This window comes from Globicephala melas, chromosome 10 (assembly GCF_963455315.2).
Source record: "Globicephala melas chromosome 10, mGloMel1.2, whole genome shotgun sequence".
Taxonomy (NCBI): domain Eukaryota; kingdom Metazoa; phylum Chordata; class Mammalia; order Artiodactyla; family Delphinidae; genus Globicephala; species Globicephala melas.
The window spans coordinates 89,762,872-89,782,810 of NC_083323.1; the positions used below are offsets into that span (position 1 = coordinate 89,762,872).

The 19,939-nt window shown below is 36.9% G+C and overlaps 1 protein-coding gene across 1 annotated transcript in view; it reads left to right on the forward strand.

Annotated features, from left to right (window-relative positions):
* The window catches only part of SLC15A5 (solute carrier family 15 member 5), a 91,178-nt gene that overhangs the window by 34,403 nt on the left and 36,836 nt on the right, over positions 1-19,939 (forward strand). The window contains 3 exon segments of the mRNA XM_030841294.2: positions 10,678-10,864; positions 18,649-18,732; positions 18,735-18,836. Of these exon segments, the coding sequence (XP_030697154.1) occupies positions 10,678-10,864; positions 18,649-18,732; positions 18,735-18,836 (373 nt within the window).

Sequence of the window (19,939 nt, forward strand, 5' to 3'; positions counted from 1 at the left end):
AAATTAAGTGATTTTGAAGGGGATAAGGAGGTCATACAGTGAATAGTAGTGAAGGAAAAGCAGAATCTACCTTCTTATTCTTAGTACAATGCTTGCTTCTCTAAACCAGGGGTCAGCAAATTATTACCTGCAGGCCAAATCAGCCCACTGTCTTTTTCATGTGTCCTTCAAGGTAAGAAGGTTTTTACATTTTTCTATGGTTTAAAAAAATCAAAAGAAGAAAAATGTTTTGTAGCAAAAGACAATTATATGAAATTCAAAATTCAGTGTCCGTATCCACAGACATAGAAAACAAATTTATGATTACCAAAGGGGAAGGTGGGGGGTGGGGAGGATAAATTAGGAGTTTGGTATACACACTACTATATATAAAATAGGTAACCAACAAGGACCTACTGTATAGCACAAGGAACTATACTCAATATTTTGTAATAGCTTTAAGGGAAAAGAATCCGAAAAAGAATATATATATATATACACACACACACATATATATATATATACACACATATATATATATATATATATATATATATATATATGAATATATGAATCACTTTGTGGCACACCTGAAATTAACACAACAATGTAAATCAACTATACTTCAATTAAAAAAAAGAAAGTAGCCCGTGAACAGCAACAAAGACCCAGTGCAGCCAGAAATAAATAAAATTAAATTCAAAAAAAAAAAAGGAAGAAAGTACAATTGTTAGAAAAGGATAAGTATAGAACTTCTGTTTGGTTAGAGGATCCTGTCCTTCTAACCAAACAGAATAAAAACTTCTTCTTTAAAAGAAAAAAAATTCAGAATCCATAAATAAAGTTTTATTGGAACACAACCACTCCTGTTTGTTTGTCATAGTATGTCTGCTTATGCATGGAAACAGCAGAGCTGAGTACTTGCAACAGAATCCACATGTGGAAATACTGTCTATCTGGCCTTTTACACAAAAGTTTGCTGACCCTTGTTCTAAACAATGCATGAAAGCTAGGCTGACTTAGCAGATTCAACCTCTCTCTTGACTCCACAATAGTAGATGGAACAAAAACACAAAATTACTACCTGTATATATGTCATTAATAGCATGAAAACACACTCCCTCTTGCAAGAGCATCAGAATCACAACTAGCTGCTGAGTAATCATCAACAGGAAGACACTGGGACTCACCAATAAAGATACCCCACATCCAAAGATAAAGGAGAAGTCTCAATGAGATGGTAGGAGGGGCTCAATCACAATAAAATCAAATCCCATAACTGCTGGGTGGGTGACTCACAAACTGGAGAACACTTATACCACAGAAGTCCACCCGCTGGAGTGAAGGTTCTGAGCCCCACATCAGGCTTCCCAACCTGGGGGTCTGGCAACAGGAAGAATTCCCAGAGAATCAGACTTTGAAGGCTAGTGGGATTTGATTGCAGAACTTTCACAGGACTAGGGGAAACAGAGGTTCCACTCTTGGAGGGCACACACAAAATAGTGTGTGCATCAGGACCCAGGGGGAAGGAGCAGTGACCCCATAGGAGACTGAACCAGACCTACCTGCTAGTGTTGGATGGTCTCCTGAAGTGGCGGGGGTGGCTGTGACTAACTGAGGGGACAGGGACACTGGCAGCAGAAGTTCTGGGAAGTACTCCTTGGCGTGAGCCCTCCCGGAGTCCACCATTAGCCCCACCAAAGAAACTGTAGGCCTGAGTGCTGGGTTGCCTCAGGCCAAACAACCAACAGGGAGGCAACTCAGCCCCACCCATCAGCAGACAAGTGGATTAAAGTTTTACTGAGCTCTGCCCACCAGAGCAACATCCAGCTATACCCACCACCAGTCCCTCAGTCAGGAAGCTTGCACAAGCCTCTTAGATAGACCCATCCACCAGAGGGCAGAGAGCAGAAGCATGAAAAACTACAATCCTGAAACCTGTGGAACAAAAACCACATTCACAGAAAGATAGACAAAATGAAAAGGCAGAGGACTATGTACAAGATGAAGGAACATGATAAAACCCCAGGAAAACAACTAAATAAAGTGGAGACAGGCAAACTTTAAGAAAAAGAATTCAGAATAATGATAGTGAAGATGATCCAGGACTTCAGAAAAAGAATGGAGGCAAAGATCGAGAAGATGCAAGAAATGTTTAACAAAGACCTAGAAGAATTAAAGAACAAACATCTAGAAGAATTAAAGAACAAACAAACAGAAATGAACAATACAATAACTGAATTGAAAACTACACTAGAAGGAATCAATAGCAGAATAACTGAGGCAGAAGAACGGATATGTGACCTGGAAGACAGAATGGTAGAATTCACTGCTGCAGAACAGAATAAAGAAAAAAGAATGAAAAGAAATTAAGGCAGCCTAAGAGACCTCTGGGACAACATTAAACACAACAACATTCGCATTATAGGGGTCCCAGAAGGAGAAGAGAGAGAGAAAGGACCCAAGAAAATATTTGAAGAGATTATAGTCGAAAATTTCCCTAACATGGGAAAGGAAATAGCCACCCAAGTCCAGGATGTGCAAAGAGTCCCAGGCAGGATAAACCCAAGGAGAAACATGCCGAAACACATAGTAATGAAATTGACAAAAATTAAAGACGAAGAAAAATTATTAAAAGAAACAAGGGAAAAACGACAAATACAAGGGAACTCCCATAAGGTTAAGAGCTAATTTCTCAGCAGAAACTCTACAAGCCAGGAGACAGTGGCACGATATACTTAAAGTGATGAAAGGGAAGAACAACCAAGATTACTCTACCCAGCAAGGATCTCATTCAGATTCCACTGAGAAATCAAAAGCTTTACAGACAAGCAAAAGCTAAGAAAATTCAGCACCACCAAACCACCTCTACAACAAATGCTAAAGGAATGTCTCTAAATGGGAAACACAAGAGAAGAAAAGGACCTACAAAAACAAACACAAAACAGTTAAGAAAATGGTAATAGGAACATACATATCAATAATTACCTTAAATGTGAATGGATTAAGTGCTCCAACCAAAAGACACAGGCTTGCTGAATGGATACAAAAACAAGATCCATATACAAGCTGTCTACAAGAGACCCACTTCAGACCTAGGGACACATACAGACTGAAAGTGAGGGGGTGGAAAAAGATATTCCATGCAAATGGAAATCAAAAGAAAGCTGGAGTAGCAATACTAATATCAGATAAAATAGACTTTAAAATAAAGAATGTTATAAGAGGCATGCAAGGACACTACATAATGATCAAGGGATCAATCCAAGAAGAAGATATACCAATTATAAATATATATACACCCAATGTAGGAGCACCTCAATACATAAGGCAAATGCTAACAGCTCTAAAAGAGGAAATCGACAGTAACACAATAATAGTGGGGGGCTTTAACACCTCACTTACACCAATGGACAGATCATCCAAACAGAAAATGAATAAGGAAACACAAACGTTAAATGACACAATAGACCAGATAGATTTAATTGATATTTATAGGACATTCCATCCAAAAACAGCAGATTACACTTTTTTCTCAAGTGCCCACGGAACATGCTCCAGGATTGATCACATCTTGGGTCACAAATCAAGCCTCGGTAAATTTAAGAAAACTGAAATCATACCAAGCATCTTTTCTGACCACAGCACTATGAGATTAGAAATCAATTACAGGGGAAAAAATGTAAAAAACACAAAAACATGGAGGCTAAACAATGTGTTACTAAATAACCAAGAGATCACTGAAGAAATCAAAGAAGAAATCAGAAAATACCTAGAGACAAATGACATTGAAAACATGATGATCCAAAACCTATGGGATGCAGCAAAAGCAGTTCTAAGAGGGAAGTTTACAGCAATACAATCCTACCTCAAGAAAAATCTCAAATAAACAATCTAACCTTACACCTAAAGGAACTAGAGAAAGAAAAACAAAGAAAACCCAAAGTCAGTAGAAGGTAAGAAATCATAAAGATCAGAGCAGAAATAAATGAAATAGAAATGAAGAAAACAATAGCAAAGATCAATAAAACTAAAAGTTTGTTCTTTGAGAAGATAAACAAAACTCATAAACCTTTAGCCAGGCTCATCAAGAAAAAGAGGAAGAGGACTCAAATCAATAAAATTAGAAATGAAAAAGAAGTTACAATGGACACCACAGAAATATAAAGCATCATGAGAGCAACTCTGTGCTAATAAAATTGACAACCTGGAAGAAATGGACACAGTCTTATAAAGGTATAACCTTCCAAGACTGAACCAAGAAGAAACAGAAAATATAACAGACCAATCACAAGTAATGAAGTTGAAACTGTGATTAAAAATCTTCCAACAAACAAAAGTCCAGGACCCCGATGGTTTCACAGCTGAATTCTATCAAACATTTAGATAAGAGCTAGCACCCATCCTTCTCAAACTTTTCTAAAATATTGCAGAGAAAGGAACACTCCCAAACTCATTCTATGAGGCCACCACCACCCTGATAACAAAATCAGACAAAGATACTACAAAAAAAGAAAATTACAGACCTATATCACTGATGAATATAGATGCAAAAATCCTCAACAAAATACTAGCAAACAGAATCCAACAACACGTTAAAAGGATCACACACCATGATTAAGTGTGATTTATCCCAGGGATGCAAGGATTCTTCAATATACACAAATCAATCAATGTGGTACACCATATTAACAAATTGAAGAATAAAAACCATATGATCATCTCAATAGATGCAGAAAAATCTTTTGACAAAATTCAACACCCATTTATGATAAAAACTCTCCAGAAAGTGGGCATAGAGGGAACCTACCTCCGCATAATAACCATATATGACAAATCATAAAAGACAAACCCACAGCAAACATCACTCTCAATGGTGAAAAACTGAAAGCATTCCCTCTAAGATCAGGAACAAGACAAGGATGTCCACACTTGCCACTGTTATTCAACACAGTTTTGGAAGTCCTAGCCACGGCAATCACAGAAGAAAAGGAAATGAAAGGAATACAAATTGGAAAAGAAGAAGTAAAACTGTCACTGTTTGCACATGACATAATATTATGTAAAGTTGCAGGATACAAAATTAATGCACAGAAATCTCTTGCATTCCTGTACACTAACAATGAAAGATCAGAAAGAGAAATTAAGGAAACATTCCCATTCACCATTGCAACAAAAAGAATAAAATACCTAGGAATAAACATACCTAAGGAGGTAAAATACCTGTACTCAGAAAAACTGTAAGACACTGATGAAACAAATCGAAGATGACACAAACAGATGGAGAGATATACCATGTTCTTGGATTGGAAGAGTCAATATCATGAAAATGACTATACTACCCAAAGCAATCTACAGATTCAGTGCAATCCCTAGGAAATTACCAGTGACATTTTTTACAGAACTAAAACAATCTTAAATTTTGTATGGAGACACAAAAGAACCCAAATATCCAAAGCAATCTTGAGGGAAAAAAATGGAGCTGGAGGAATCAGGGTCCCTGACTTCAGACTATACTATAAAGCTACAGTAATCAAGACAATATGGTACCAGCACAAAAACCGAAATATAAATCAATGGAACAGGATAGAAAGCCCAGAGATAAACCCATGCACCTATGGTCAACTAGTCTATGACAAAGGAGGCAAGGATACACAGTGGAGAAAAGACAGCCTCTTCAGTAAGTGGTACTGGGAAAACTGGACAGCTACATGTAAAAGAATGAAATTAGAACACTCCCTAACACCATACACAAAAATATACTCAAAATGGATTAACAACCTAAATGTTAAGATTGGACACTATAAAATTCTTAGAGGAAAACATAGGAAGAACACTCTTTGACATTAATCACAGCAAGATCTTTTTTGACCCACCTCCTAGAGTAAAGGAAATAAAAACGAAAATTAAAAAATGGGCCTAATGAAACTTAAAAGTTTTTGCACAGCAAAGGCAACTGTATACAAGATGAAAAGACAACCCTCAGTATAGGAGAAAATATTTGCAAAGGAATGAATGGACAAAGGTTTAATCTCCAAATATATAAAGAGCTCATGCAGCTCAATATTAAAACAAACAACCCAATCAAAAAATGGGCAGAAGAAGACCTAAATAGACATTTCTCCAAAGAAGACAAACAAATGGCCAAGAGGCACATGAAAAGCTGCTCAACATCACTGATTATTAGAGAAATGCAAATCAAAACTACAATGAGGTATCACCTCACACCAATTAGAATGTGCATCATCAGAAAATCTACAAGCAACAAATGCTGGAGAGGGTGTGGAGAAAAGGGAACCCTCTTGCACTGTTGGTGGGAATGTAAATTGATACAGCCACTATGGAGAACAGTATGGAGGTTCCTTAAAAAACTAAAAATAGAATTACCATATGACCCAACAATCCCACTACTAGGCATATACCCAGAGAAAACCATAATTCAAAAAGACACATGCACCCCAATGTTCATTGAAGCACTACTTACAAGAGCCAGGTCATGGAAGCAACCTAAGTGTCCATCAACAGACGAATGGATAAAGAAGATGTGGTACATATATACAATGGAATATTACTCAGCCATAAAAAGGAATGAAATTGGGTAATTTGTAGAGACATGGATGGATCTTACGAACATCAAGAGGGGAAAGCGGCAGGGGTGGTGGTGGTGGTGGTGGTGTGATGAATCGGGAGATTGGGATTGACATGTAGATACTGATGTGTATAAAATTGATGACTAATAAGAACCTGCTGTATATAAAAAATAAAAATCTAGAGGGGCTACATCCAAGATTCTGAAAGAAACTGGGGATGTGCACCTCTGACTTCTTCCAAGTACGCAGTCTGATTCACGTGCTGGAGATTGGTTTGTCACCCATGCTAGAGATCAACACCCATCCTCTTCTACTAAGTGGGTTTTCAAATTCTTAAAGAAAAAGGCCACAGAAAATATTACATTATATTCACACAGAAAATATAAGTAAAGCCAAGCCAAATGAATCAGCTTTTTCTAAAACCTCAACTCCAAAAACTCTTTCTTCACAAGAGTTAATATTTAACTTCATGTTGCCAAAAAAAACCAAACTGTCAGCAATGGTATCAGAGAGACTTGGTGTTGGGAAATACTTTCACTGAGGCCGAAGTCTGATCTGGTAGAGTCTATTCTCATGTTAACTTCCCCCTTCCATTCCAAGAAACTCATTTGAACATATTTATCACTACAGGGTAGAAACAGTTTGTAAATCCAGGTTAGCTGTTTCTAACATATGCCAGCAGTATTCAGACACAGCAGTTTCAGATGATAGAGTAACTGCCTGGAAACTATTTGGATTATTTTAACATAACTGAACTAAGAGAATCCACGTTAAACTTTGGGTGCTTGTTCCTGCAATAAGTAAACGTAACAACTGCTATTTATTAGCTTCTACATAATGCTGGAGTTGTGATGGGCGTCCCTAACTTTTAATCATAAGAGCCCTCAACCAGCTAAGGTCTTTTGCTAACTGTTGATGGTTAGACTTCAAGCTTTGGTAGTGGGTGTATTCTTTTAACCTCAGAAGGGGAGGAGAAAGATGGTAGTTTTGTAAGCTTGGATAGACACTCTAAGCCACAGCTTTGACACACAAGTAAAAGCATGATGCCTATTTAGTTCTAGGGTAACGTAGGTGAGCAGATAAGAGGTGCATATCTACAGGTGAACTTTTAAAACATATCACCATTTGCATCCCACACACTTTAATCACTGTCTCCCATATTGTTCTAGAACTGTACTGTTCAATATGGTAGCCACGTTGCTCTTGAGCATTTGGAATGTGCCTTGTAAAACGAAACATACTATACGTGTAAAATACCAGATTTTGAAGGCTCAATATGAAAAAAGAACAATGTAAATATCTCATTAATAATTTTTATATTGATCGTGCTAAAATATTTTTACTTTATTGGGTTAAATAAATGTATTAAAATTTTTTAAAATATCATGAAAACATCTTAGAATGGAGAAATTAATCATGAGTACAAAATTACTAGTGGTTCCATGGGATGCCTCGAACCTTCTGTGCAAATAGCACATACTGATTCTTACCTTCATAATGTAGTGACCCCTGATTTTTTTTTTAACTAAGTTCGAGTCTTCTCTGCAAACTGTTACATATTTTTAAATTTAACATAAATTAGAATAAATTTTGATAAGCTAATTTTTAAGCATATCACCAAATCTAGATGCCTAGTTTATTGCAAAGAACAAATACTAATACTTATTGACCACCTATATGTGTCGGAGCCTCTAAAAGATGACTTCACAGTGTCTAATTTAACCCCCAAAGCAAGCCTACAGGGCAGATTTTACTATTCTAAATCTGCGTCTCAGAGACATTAAGTGACTTGCAATTGGTTCTTGGTTACCCTACTAGCATATGGCAGAGGGGCTATCCCTACCCCAGGCTGGTATCAATGCCCACACTTTGCTGTTACCCAGTATGCCTCTCTTGCAGCTGGGTTAAAAATCCCTGGTACAGACTATACAGGTTCCAAAATCATATACAGTAATGTTATACCAGAAACTTCAAAGAAAATGTTTAGAATGTACTTCTCAAGGGAGGCAGAGGTAACTTCCATTGGGATAGGCTGGAATAAGATTTTTACCTCCAGATGAAATAATCACCAGTATAAAGGCGATCAAAATACCAAGAATAAAACATCATCGAATTCCATATTTTAAATTTAGTAGCCATTATTGACCTTCAGTTCCAAGACATACATTTAAAATATGTTGATATTAAGGCCAATGATGTTGCCATTTGACATTACTGGCCATTCAAAGGTGAAAATGAATCTTTATTGACAGCAGTTATTCCTGAATTCTCAGAGGCTTGTATGAAATAAAAGTATTTAAAATTTTTAAAGGAGATGATTTCAGAACTTGAGGCAGAAGCAGAAATGATTTCAAGCTATCGGGGCCTTTTTTTAGATTATGCAATATATTAATATTGCTTCACTAAAGATTAATAGTACATTTGCCACATTATTAAGTTAACAGGTTTCTGTGTCTGTGATTCATGCCGACAATAACTTTATTCCTGTTAACAATAATTCTCACTTGAAATCAGTAACAGAAACTTTCAAGTTGTACTGAGATCCTTTCAGTCTTAGAGTAGTTCTGCTGCCAGCACTATTTTAAAAACCATCATTCATTTTCCTCTGACTGGGGATACATGCTTAATATTTTGATTGAACTAGGGCAGAACTAGCTAATACTCCCTTCCCTCTTGCCATCTGTACCCAACCAAAACAATCCTGTTTACAATCCCAAGGGTCAAATTAAAGATTGGAAGATAAATTATCACCAGGACATATTTTATACAGATAGAAAGAATCTCAGTGAAAATGTGGTCCATTCCTGGATTTAGGCAGTTAACATAGCAATAGGCTGATTTTACAACTGGTGGGCTGGTTAGCAGCTATACTGACTTATGACTCTGCTTCTCCTTATACCTCCTTGAATTGCACAATTGATAATAGAGAAGGAGTTAGTGAAGGTTTCAAACAAGAAGCTGTTATCTGGATGTTTGAGCTGGGTTGCTCTCCCAGGATGGAGGTAAGGCAGGACTCCTAATGTAGTTCACACACTGTAAGAAAAAATGGAGAATCCATTCCTCAAGGACAAGACTTGGGTTGACTTTCTCGCCAAGCCACTCAGTAGCTTTGTGTGCCCCTGGGAAGGAAAGAAATACTCTGTGCTACTAATGATAATGACAAAGATGTGATTATTGCAACACAGCTCATGAACTATAAAAGTGAGGAGATGCCCCTTTTCCTGTGACATTGTACTTTAGTTCTGATGTCGTGACCTAATGAGAGGTTAGGAATACTTGAAGAGACTCCAAGTTAATGTTAGAGTTTTAGTTAGTATTAGGTTTTTTTAAAAAAATTCTAACACTACCTTGATGGTTTCCAGTGAGGTAGAGGTGTTGTTAGTGTTTTGTTTTCGTTTTCATTTCTGCTACTTTATTGTGCAACTTTTTTCTTGGAGTTCCCTTTTTGGTCCTCTAGTGCCACACGATTAGTTTAAAAGCAGAATATAGACACAAGTATGTTTTCTCTCCCTTTTCTCGTCTTACTTGGCTTATGTTAAAAACAAGGCCAATCCAGGTAGCCTATAAAGACAGCCTACAACAAGTAATGTGTTTCCTCACTGGGTCCCCTCTTAGGGAAAAATCATTCTTACCTATTTCGCCATCAAACTTGATGGTATTTAAAGGATCTAGTCTAGCCCCAAACTATTTTTTAATCCAGGTGAAAATGAAAGTCTTAATACTTTCTACTGGCTTTTGCTTTATTGTTGGGAAAAACAAAAAGCTTATTTGCTTATATGCAAAATTTATTACATGATTTCTTATGTGTCATCCCAAGCACAAAATTAGGGTCACTTTTACTTTTCCAAGGAAAATTAAGAAGATAGACTAGAGGACAAAATATTCGTCCATAAAGAATCAGTAGAATTGTCAATAGACTAGACACAGTTCCTACTCTCCTTTGTCAGTTCATAATCATGACCTTGGAGACCCGGGGAACATCCAGCTCATCTGTCACAGAGTACTGGCAAGGGACAAGGAATCTGCCACGGGACACTTCCTCCAAAGTTACTTTAAAATTTAAAATTTAAAAGTCTTACTGAATGGCTCTTTCCCGCTTCAAATACAGATTCCTTCAGGATATTATCTGCAGACCATGAATTCCAACCTGAATTTGGGTGGATTTCTTCTGCCAGTTGCAGTAATGAATGTCGTCAGCATCCTACCACTACTACTTTTAGCTCCTTTAATGGAGTATTTCAGCACCTGCCTATATCCCTCTAAGAGAGATGGCCCATTTCTGTTGGCATGCATTAGTAAGTACAGCTTACCATTTCAAGTGAATGGTTTACAACTTTTAAAATAAAAAAACACTGTACTAGGATCTAAGCTAGCTTATGCTCTGGGGTAGTCTGATTTTGACAAATTGGGAAGAAGGTGAATTTGAGAGTGATTATGTCCAGCTTCTCAAATCTCTACATAGACATCAGTGTCCCATTTTCTTTTCATCCTTTTATGCTTCCTCAGAAGATACACATAAAGACTTGGTGCAACTTCCAATGCCACCAAATGGCCTCTTCTTTTTCAAGTAAAGCAGTCTCTACTCTTAAGTCGATGCTGAGAATGTTCTTAAAAATTAACACAGGTAATGGACCTAAAAAATAATGCTGAGCTACATTTGGGAGGCTTTAACTTCTGAACCAGCAGAAAAATTTATTAAAAGTCAGTCGTATTCACAGCTTTAATGTAGTACTTCTTCCAATAGTAAAGTGTATAACAGTAGTTTTCAAACATTTTTTCCAGCTTTATTGAGATATAATTGACATACTGTATAAGTTTAAGGTGCACAGTGTCATGAATTGATGCAAGTCTATATTGCAAAATATTTATCACAATAAGGTTAGTTAACACATCCATTACCTCATATAATTACAGCCTTGCTGTTGTTACGGTCTACTCCTATTTTTTAAAATTAATTTATTTTATTTTATTTATTTTTGGCTACATTGGGTCTTCATTGCTGCGCGTGGGCTTTCTCTAGTTGCAGCGAGCGGGGGCTACTCTTCGTTGCTGTACACGGGCTTCTCATTGCGGTGGCTTCTCTTGTTGTGGAGCACGGGCTCTAGGAGCGCGGGCCTCAGTAGTTGTGGCACATGGGCTTAGTTGCTCCGCAGCACGCGGGATCTTCCTGGACCAGGGATCAAACCCGTGTCCCCTGCATTGGCAGGCGGATTCTTTGGTCTACTCCCATTTTTTAAAGTGAAAAAAAATGTAGGACTTCTTACTCAGAACACAATCAATAGACTGTAAAATAAAATTTCTGCCAATGAAATGGGAGAGGAGGAGCATTCTGGTCACACTCTCCTCTGCCTCGCTGTGGTCCCTCAGGTGCTGCCGTGGAACAAGATGACAAACGATGGTACAGGAAAACCAGGCTCAATCTAACGACCAGAAATGGAGGTCTCAGCCCCTGCTCTGTACTGAGCTGCTCCTGAGTGAATTGGAAAAGCCACTTAACCTTTCTTGTCTTCTAGTTCACTTATTTTTTTTTATTGAGGGGCATGCCTGAGATAAATTTTGGGTCCCTTTGTTCTGTAAGACTTTTGAAATCATTCAGGGTGACACCAGTACCTGGAGCCCAATTGGGACACAGAGTGAAAACTCTATAAATGTTAACTAATATTGAGTCATCATTTGCAAGGGGCAGGTCTCATTGTTTGGTGAGTATAAACACAAAACAAAGGGAGTTTGAAACGCTTAAGAAATAGCATGGGTCTTCCCTGGTGGCGCAGTGGTTGAGAGTCCGCCTGCCGATGCAGGGGACACAGGTTCGTGCCCTGGTCCGGGAAGATCCCACATGCCGCGGAACGGCTGGGCCCGTGAGCCATGGCCGCTGAGCCTGAGCGTCCAGAGCCTGTGCTCCGCAACAGGAGAGGCCACAACAGTGAGAGGCCCACGTACCGAAAAAAAAAAAAAGAAATAGCATGCAATGGCAACTTTATGTCTTATCATCTACTTGAGAAATAACGTCATTGAAATAGCCAAGGTCAAGCAACTGATTCTTTTCTCTTGGTTAACCAGTTGTTATTCTTAATTCCTCCTTTGTAGAGATCTGTGAAGACCAAGCAGTCTTCTAGTAACCCATTATTATATATTTTGCTGTTCCTCTGTTTATAAATTACATTTTAGGGTATGTAAGCCAAAGCCATCAACAAGATCACATCACAAAGTAGATTTGTTTTTGGAAAGAACTCAAGTGACTAAACTCTCCCTAGTTTATTTTATCTTCAACTGTAGAGGTCTTTAGTGCATATTCTGTTTTGATTTATTCCATAAGCCAGTAACCCTGACATTATTTATTGCCATAGGTTTAGGCAAACTATAAATCTTAATAGGTTTTGACAGTCCTTAAATCTTAAAAAGTGTTTTTTTTGTCTGCCAGTGAAATCCAAATCAGTATTAGTGAATGCCCGACACTATTTGAGGATACAAAAGAAAAGACATCATACCTACCCACAGCAAGTGTACTATTAATATACTGAATGCAGAAGAAAATGGGGGTAAATTTACATTGCAAAATACCAGACACTTTGGCAGTCCTGTACAGAATCATGAAAATTGAGTCTATGCTTCCAAATTATGCTTTAGTACTAAAAATTTTTTTTAATTGGGCTACTTCAGAGAAATATGGTATACAACATGACTGAAAGAACTACTTTAAAAATCCTTCCTGGGGGCTTCCCTGGTGGCGCAGTGGTTGAGAGTCCGCCTGCTGATGCAGGGGACACGGGTTCGTGCCCTGGTCCGGGAAGATCCCACATGCCGCGGAGCGACGGCGCCCGTGGGCCATGGCCGCTGAGCCTGCGCGTCCAGAGCCTGTGCTCCGCGGGGGGAGAGGCCACAACAGTGAGAGGCCTGTGTACCGCCAAAAAAAAAAAAAAAAAAAAAAAAAATCCTTCCTGGGAATTCCCTGGCAGTTCAGTGGTTAGCACTCCACACTTTCACTGCTGACCAGGTGAGGGCTCAGGTTCAATCCCTGGTTGGAGAACTAAGATCCCAAAAGCCATGCTGTGCAGCCAAAAAAAAAAAAAAAAAAAATCCTGAGAATAAGAAATCTTAAATTCCCTTGAAATATGAGCAACTTTCTCTTGGACAATTCTCCACTCTTGCATATTTGAAATCATGTTTATTCTTAAAGAAGTGTGTGTGCTTTTCTGGATAGAGGAAAGTTAGACAGAGTTATCTAACATATTGTTTGATGTTAATGAACTAAATATTCCCTATGAAGAGTGGTAACAGACTTATTGGGCAGGAAAAAGAAAGAAACTAGATTCATCTAAAAAAACTGAGCTATGTTCTTCTGCATACAGAATACTGAATTCAGTTGTTTCTAAGCCAGACTCCATTCATTTGTTCATTTACATACTTGTTCACTTATTTGCATAACATTTTGCTATGGGAATATAAAGAGGTATGCATCTTTTTAACTAAATGTTTGCTTAAGTTTTCCATATTCTGCTTGTGATTATGGAAGATGAATAAGTTTTATCAGGACATATAAACATAAACCTAGGGTACTTTTTGATAGTAATTTACATAACTGAATTAATCTAACATTAAAATTTACTTTCACTTTGAACCCAAGTGCCTTGAAAATGTGAGTGAAGTATATAAGTATATAAATTATGAACATACAAATATTTATGAATTCCTAATTGGAACCTAGGCACCTTCATATACATACCCCACTTAACTTCATGATAATTCATCATTTACTAGGTCAAGGGTCTCAAAGATAATGTCTTATTTGAATTCAGACCTTCTAATTCTAAGCCCATTGCAACATCATCATCATCATCATCATTATTCCACTTACCAGCCATACATAGTTCTTAGATTATAGAAGTTATCAGTGTTAATTTGGAATCCTGACTGCGATTTCCAATTAAGGCTATGAAGTGAATGAAAAATTTTGTCATCACAATGAGTAGTTGCTCCTGGAGTCCCCCACTCCCTTTCACATTCAGTCGTTCCCCATCATGTTTAAGGAGGCAGATGGTATAGACAATGACGATGCCTAGTGTTTGACATGGATAATCACAGCCCCGGCCAAGAGTGAGGGATAGAGAAATCTCATTCAGTTGGTCAAACTAGAAATTTAATAAAGGGAAAAAAATGAGCTCACTTTCCTTCATCTAGCTCATAAACAGTGCAACGAAAGAGGAGTTTCTTATTCAAGATAGGACATTCTTGAGTTTATCAGCTAAAGAAAACAACAAGTGTACCAAAGTACCAACAATAAAAAAATCTCCAAACCTTCCAGAACTGTGAAAGGCAAAGGTTTGATACGCTCAGAGTGTTTCATCAAGACTGTATTTTCCTAATGTTACATGTGACAGATTTGTCTGTTTAAAAGTCAGTCTTAGTACACTAAAAATCTAGAATCAGTGATATTGTGATTTATCCTCTGTCATCGTTGGATATCCTTTGTTTTAGCCTTTTTCAGTTCAAAAATGTTTACACCATGAGTATTTCCTTTCCTTACCATTAACTAAAGCCCTGCAGTATGTAGCGTTTAGTAGCTAGCGCTGACACACACAAGTATTAATCTGACTAAGATTAGCCTAATTAAGATTGTTATTAAGCCTTATACAAAGCAAACGTGTACAACACAGCAGGTAGCAACTATCTGGGCTTTTAAGTAGCATTGATATTGAAATGCAGATGAAGTATATTCAAATATCTGCCAGACCTTCCTCTTTAAAATAAAACTTGAAAATTCAAATTCTAACTTAAAGTCTTTTATGATATAGGTACAGCCAAGGTGTTGGTTCCTTCTTGTATAACCATTAACTTCTACTAGTCCTAATAATTGGCAGCGATATAGAATTTCTTTTTGGTTGGAATCAAAATGCTTGATAAATTAAAAACCAAGTCAGAGATCCAATCACCTTCATTGAAAGTAGGATTATTTCATCAAAACTACTTTTTCTCTATTATAGTTTTTAGAACTGTGACATTTTCCCAAGAAACATCACAGTGCATACCCATCGCAAAATACCTGGCAAGAGGAAGTGTATAAACACTAAAAGAAGTAACATGCAAATATCTAGCCTGAATAACTCGTTCATTCGGTTGTTCACTTGTTTAACGAAAGCACGTTAATGTTCTCAGGTTCTTACTTTTAAAGTTGACATGAACACTGGAATTAAATTTGAGGCGACCATCTAGTAAACCATCTGAAGCAATCATTTATGCCTTACAGATACACTTGTATAACTGATCTCCATGTAAATGAGTTACCTGTTCCAGATTCAGAAGTTTAAACACAAACTGAAGCCGAATCTCCTGAAATGAGTTCCCAGTGGTCTAAAGAGAAACGAAAGACAGAATATGGATAGCTCAATTCAAATACAGCAACATACCACTAGTAGGAGAAACAATAAAGCAAAAAACATATGCCATTCTAATAGTGGGTGAGAAGGATCTTCCACAAAGGCAGCAGATATGTATGATGATAAAATCACAGCTGTCTCTATAAGACTGTTTTATGGACACCAGTATATTCTTACATTAGCTAATTTCATATTCTCAGAATTTTCCAAAATCATGGATCCAAGGGCAATTTCTCAAGGACTCAGTAGAATTCCATACTTACTGTTGTGTTACACATCAGAGACTCATACATCAAACTACACATAAAAAACCCATAGTTTTCTCAGTGAGGTAAATTTAACCAATAATGGAAGAATCTTAACGTATCTATATTGTAGTATTAGATTCTGCTTCAATAGGAAATGGCAAGTACAACCGAAATGTTTGAATAAATTCTGACTTTTAAAAATTTCATTGTGGTCTAGTTTGGAAAATTATTACATGGTGGGATAATAGAACAAACTATAAGAGCTTTAAGACTTTTATAGACCTGTCTACAATCACACAGCCAATATTAAAACATACATTATTTATCTGAATATAATATCTCCTTTGGAACCATGTGCTTTATCTTGTAAATACAGATCTGCTAGAGGTGTAAAATGTGTACATTCTGATAAACTGCACTCTGCTTTGGACGAGTTATGATCTAATAGAAGTTAGGAATAAAAATGGAGCAGATTAAATTTAGGTTGGAATCCAACTTTGTTATGAATTTTTAAAAAGCCATTTTTCACTTGCACCAGAGTGCAGCAGCAAATAAAAAGCAAATGTAGTTACCTAGATGCTTCAGGTAAAATACACTTTGCCCTAAAATCTCTAGGTAAATGAGTTAAATATTTGTGCTTTGCTTGAAATTGGAGAACTATCTTTCATCGGGTTTTCCTAGACCAGGTCTCAGAGTGCTCTATGCTAGAGAAGTTTAACGTGTGTAGAAGTCTTCTTGGATCTTGTTGAATGCAGATCGGATTCAGTCCTTCTAGGATGAAGCTTGAGATTCTGTATGTCTAGCAAGCTTCCAGGTGATCCCTAAGCTGTTGATCAGGGACTATACTTTGAGTTTCAAGGACAGAGCAAGAGGCCAAGAGACTTCTCTCTCACATTTCACGCCTATGTACAGGAAACAGAGGCCCAGGTAAAAATGCCACAATTCCGCATCAAGTCAGAGCTAAAATTCATCAGTAAGCCATAAAACCTGATGACTAAACCAAGGTTTGGCCAACCACTACACTCACGGGCCAAATCTGGTCCCAACTGCCCCAGCAAACTGCTTTACATATAGCGGTAACAGAGTAAATATTAAATTGAATTGACATTTCAGGTCTCTTTCTGGTGAGTCTTAATGTGCCAAGTAATCTAGATAAATCCTGTGATGAATTTTATCTTAAAGGTAGATAATATTAAAATTCCTTTTTTAAATATGAACTGTTAACAGAGCCAAAATCTCTACTTCATTAATGAATGGGCCTTCGTGGAACCTAATTTAAAGTAATAATAAATTTTAAAATTCCTCAAATTTTCTGTTATTCAGATTTCCTCCCTTTTTACACCTTCTATTTCTTGAGGTCTCAGTAAAGGGCAGATTTTATGGATACATTTAAATGCTGAGATACAATCAAAAAATTTACCTACCAGTTTCTCTATCAACCAAAACAAACACTAAGCTATTTAAACATTAGATTGATTTTTCTGAATTGAAAGCTTTGCCTTATCTGAACTTTTATGCAAGTTAGCAAAAGGTGACTGTCTCTAAATTTCAAGTAAATTCCATCAAGCTAAAGATTGCCTCTGCTCTAACAATGGGACTAAGTCCAGTAATAGGAATGATAAATTGAGAAATGGAATGGTTGCAGTAGATATAAACTGTACCAAAATTGTAACAAAATCTCTACTCATTTTCAACCAAAAATTCCTAGATAATTCCTTAAAAGTAAAAGAGAAAAGATGAACCACTATCTGAATAATTGCTTCCATTTATATCTGTTTCCTAGTTAATTCACCTTTAATATTTTTTTCCTAAGCCAAAGTTTCTAGTCTTTAATTCTGTAATAGCTGCTTTACTTTTTCTGAAAAGATTAGAGAAATGTCAGAAAACTGAGGACTGATGATGCTTACAGGTTATTTCAAAACTGTTTTTCAATAATAATTAAAATCTTATAAAGAGATCATTTTATTTAAAATTTTCCCAAATCATTTTTGATTCAGATATATCTAAAAAAGTTATCAGAATAATATAACTTATCTGAGGATAAAAGTTCAAAACCATTGCTTTAGCTTCAATAATAATTGCTACTAATTGCTACCAGGAACCGTTACAATAATAACTGTACATTGTCTTTAAATCTCATAGCCATCCTACAAAGTAAGTGTCTTCAACCCCATCTTAGAGCTGAGGAAAGAGATAATGAGGTTAAATAACTGAGGCCATGTAACCAGTAAGTCAGGAAATAGGGAACTAATGTAGCCATTTCTGAGAGACCAGAGCCTGAGCACAGGAAAATCACACAACACAGTTAGCTGGCATCTGGATATCCTCGGAACATCAGCAAAGACAACAGATGTTGAGGATACATCCTCTACTGTCCATGTGTAAGAAATGCTATAGCCTATTACACTGATTTGGAGGCTCTTTAAAATTTTTTTTTCTTTTTCACTTTTTCTTCAGTTGCTGGCAATCTTTCTGCTGCATTGTCTGTGATGGTAGCTGGCTTCTTTGAAATACACAGAAAGCACTTCCATCCAGTCGAGCAGTCCTTTCAGGCAAAGTTGCCACCATTTCCTCCATGCCCTGTTTCCACCTGGTTCTTCAATACATTTTACTTGGAGTGGCTGAAACTCTGGTCAACCCAGCCTGTGAGTAACAATTTTTTCACCACCTGTTAGAACATACTGAGTCTTCACACAGAACACATCACCTCAAGCAGCTGGAGATCTAGTCCCACCCTGGAGATTTCCCACAATGCTTCAGAACAAGCCTATGCATCACCCTCATTTTTAAAAAATGTATAATTACTCTTCCTTCCTTTACTACATACAGACTATCATTAATTCTACCTGAATATAGATAGAATGGAACGTAAGATTTACTAACTTGGTTAAAGGCAGTGATCATTTGGTCAGATACACGACAGGAGGAAAAAACTTTGCTAAAATCTAGAAGACACCACTGACATATGCAGATGCAAACTCTCCTCTTCTCCCTTCCCTGTTCCCACCCCGCTCCCTCTCATTCATAGATAAACTCACATATATACTCCCTCCCAAGAATGACATTTCTAATGTACTTTCAGAGTATATAAGTATGCAAAGCAATGAAAATTTGAGTCAATTTTCCAGACAACTCAATGTCTTTAAATTAAATTACACTAAATTAAGTGGGATCACTAGTGTTTCATAAGACAGGTTCAAAGTAACTTTATTAAAAATCCAGTGTTTTCTGGCATATCTAGATGGCTGATATTAATTAAACTAGCCACTTTAAAATTCATCAAAATATTTCTGTGACTTCTTGCACAGAAATGTGTGTGTGTGTGTATTTGTGTGAGTGTGTGTGTGTGTTTATCAGTGTGATCTATTGCATCCTATATTTCTATCTTCCTTATTGTTCCCTGTATGGGGAATCCTGATGGTAACTCAAGCACCAATTAGACTTTACCAAGATTATTTTGATAACTTCCTAACTCTTCCTACCTTTAACATCTCTCCTGTTCTAGCTACTCAATTCACAACCTTTTGAGTAATTATCCTAAATGACAATTCTACCATTTCCCTTGTTTAAAATCTTCAATGATTCTATTATCTTCAGTTATTCTTAAATTCCTTAAAGAAATATATATTATATATATATATATACATGCACACGTACATATATATGATGCTGAAGCAGTTCTTTGAAAAAAGTCAAAATAAAATTGTGTCATTACAGTCATACATATGTTAGACTTCTTTTTTATAAT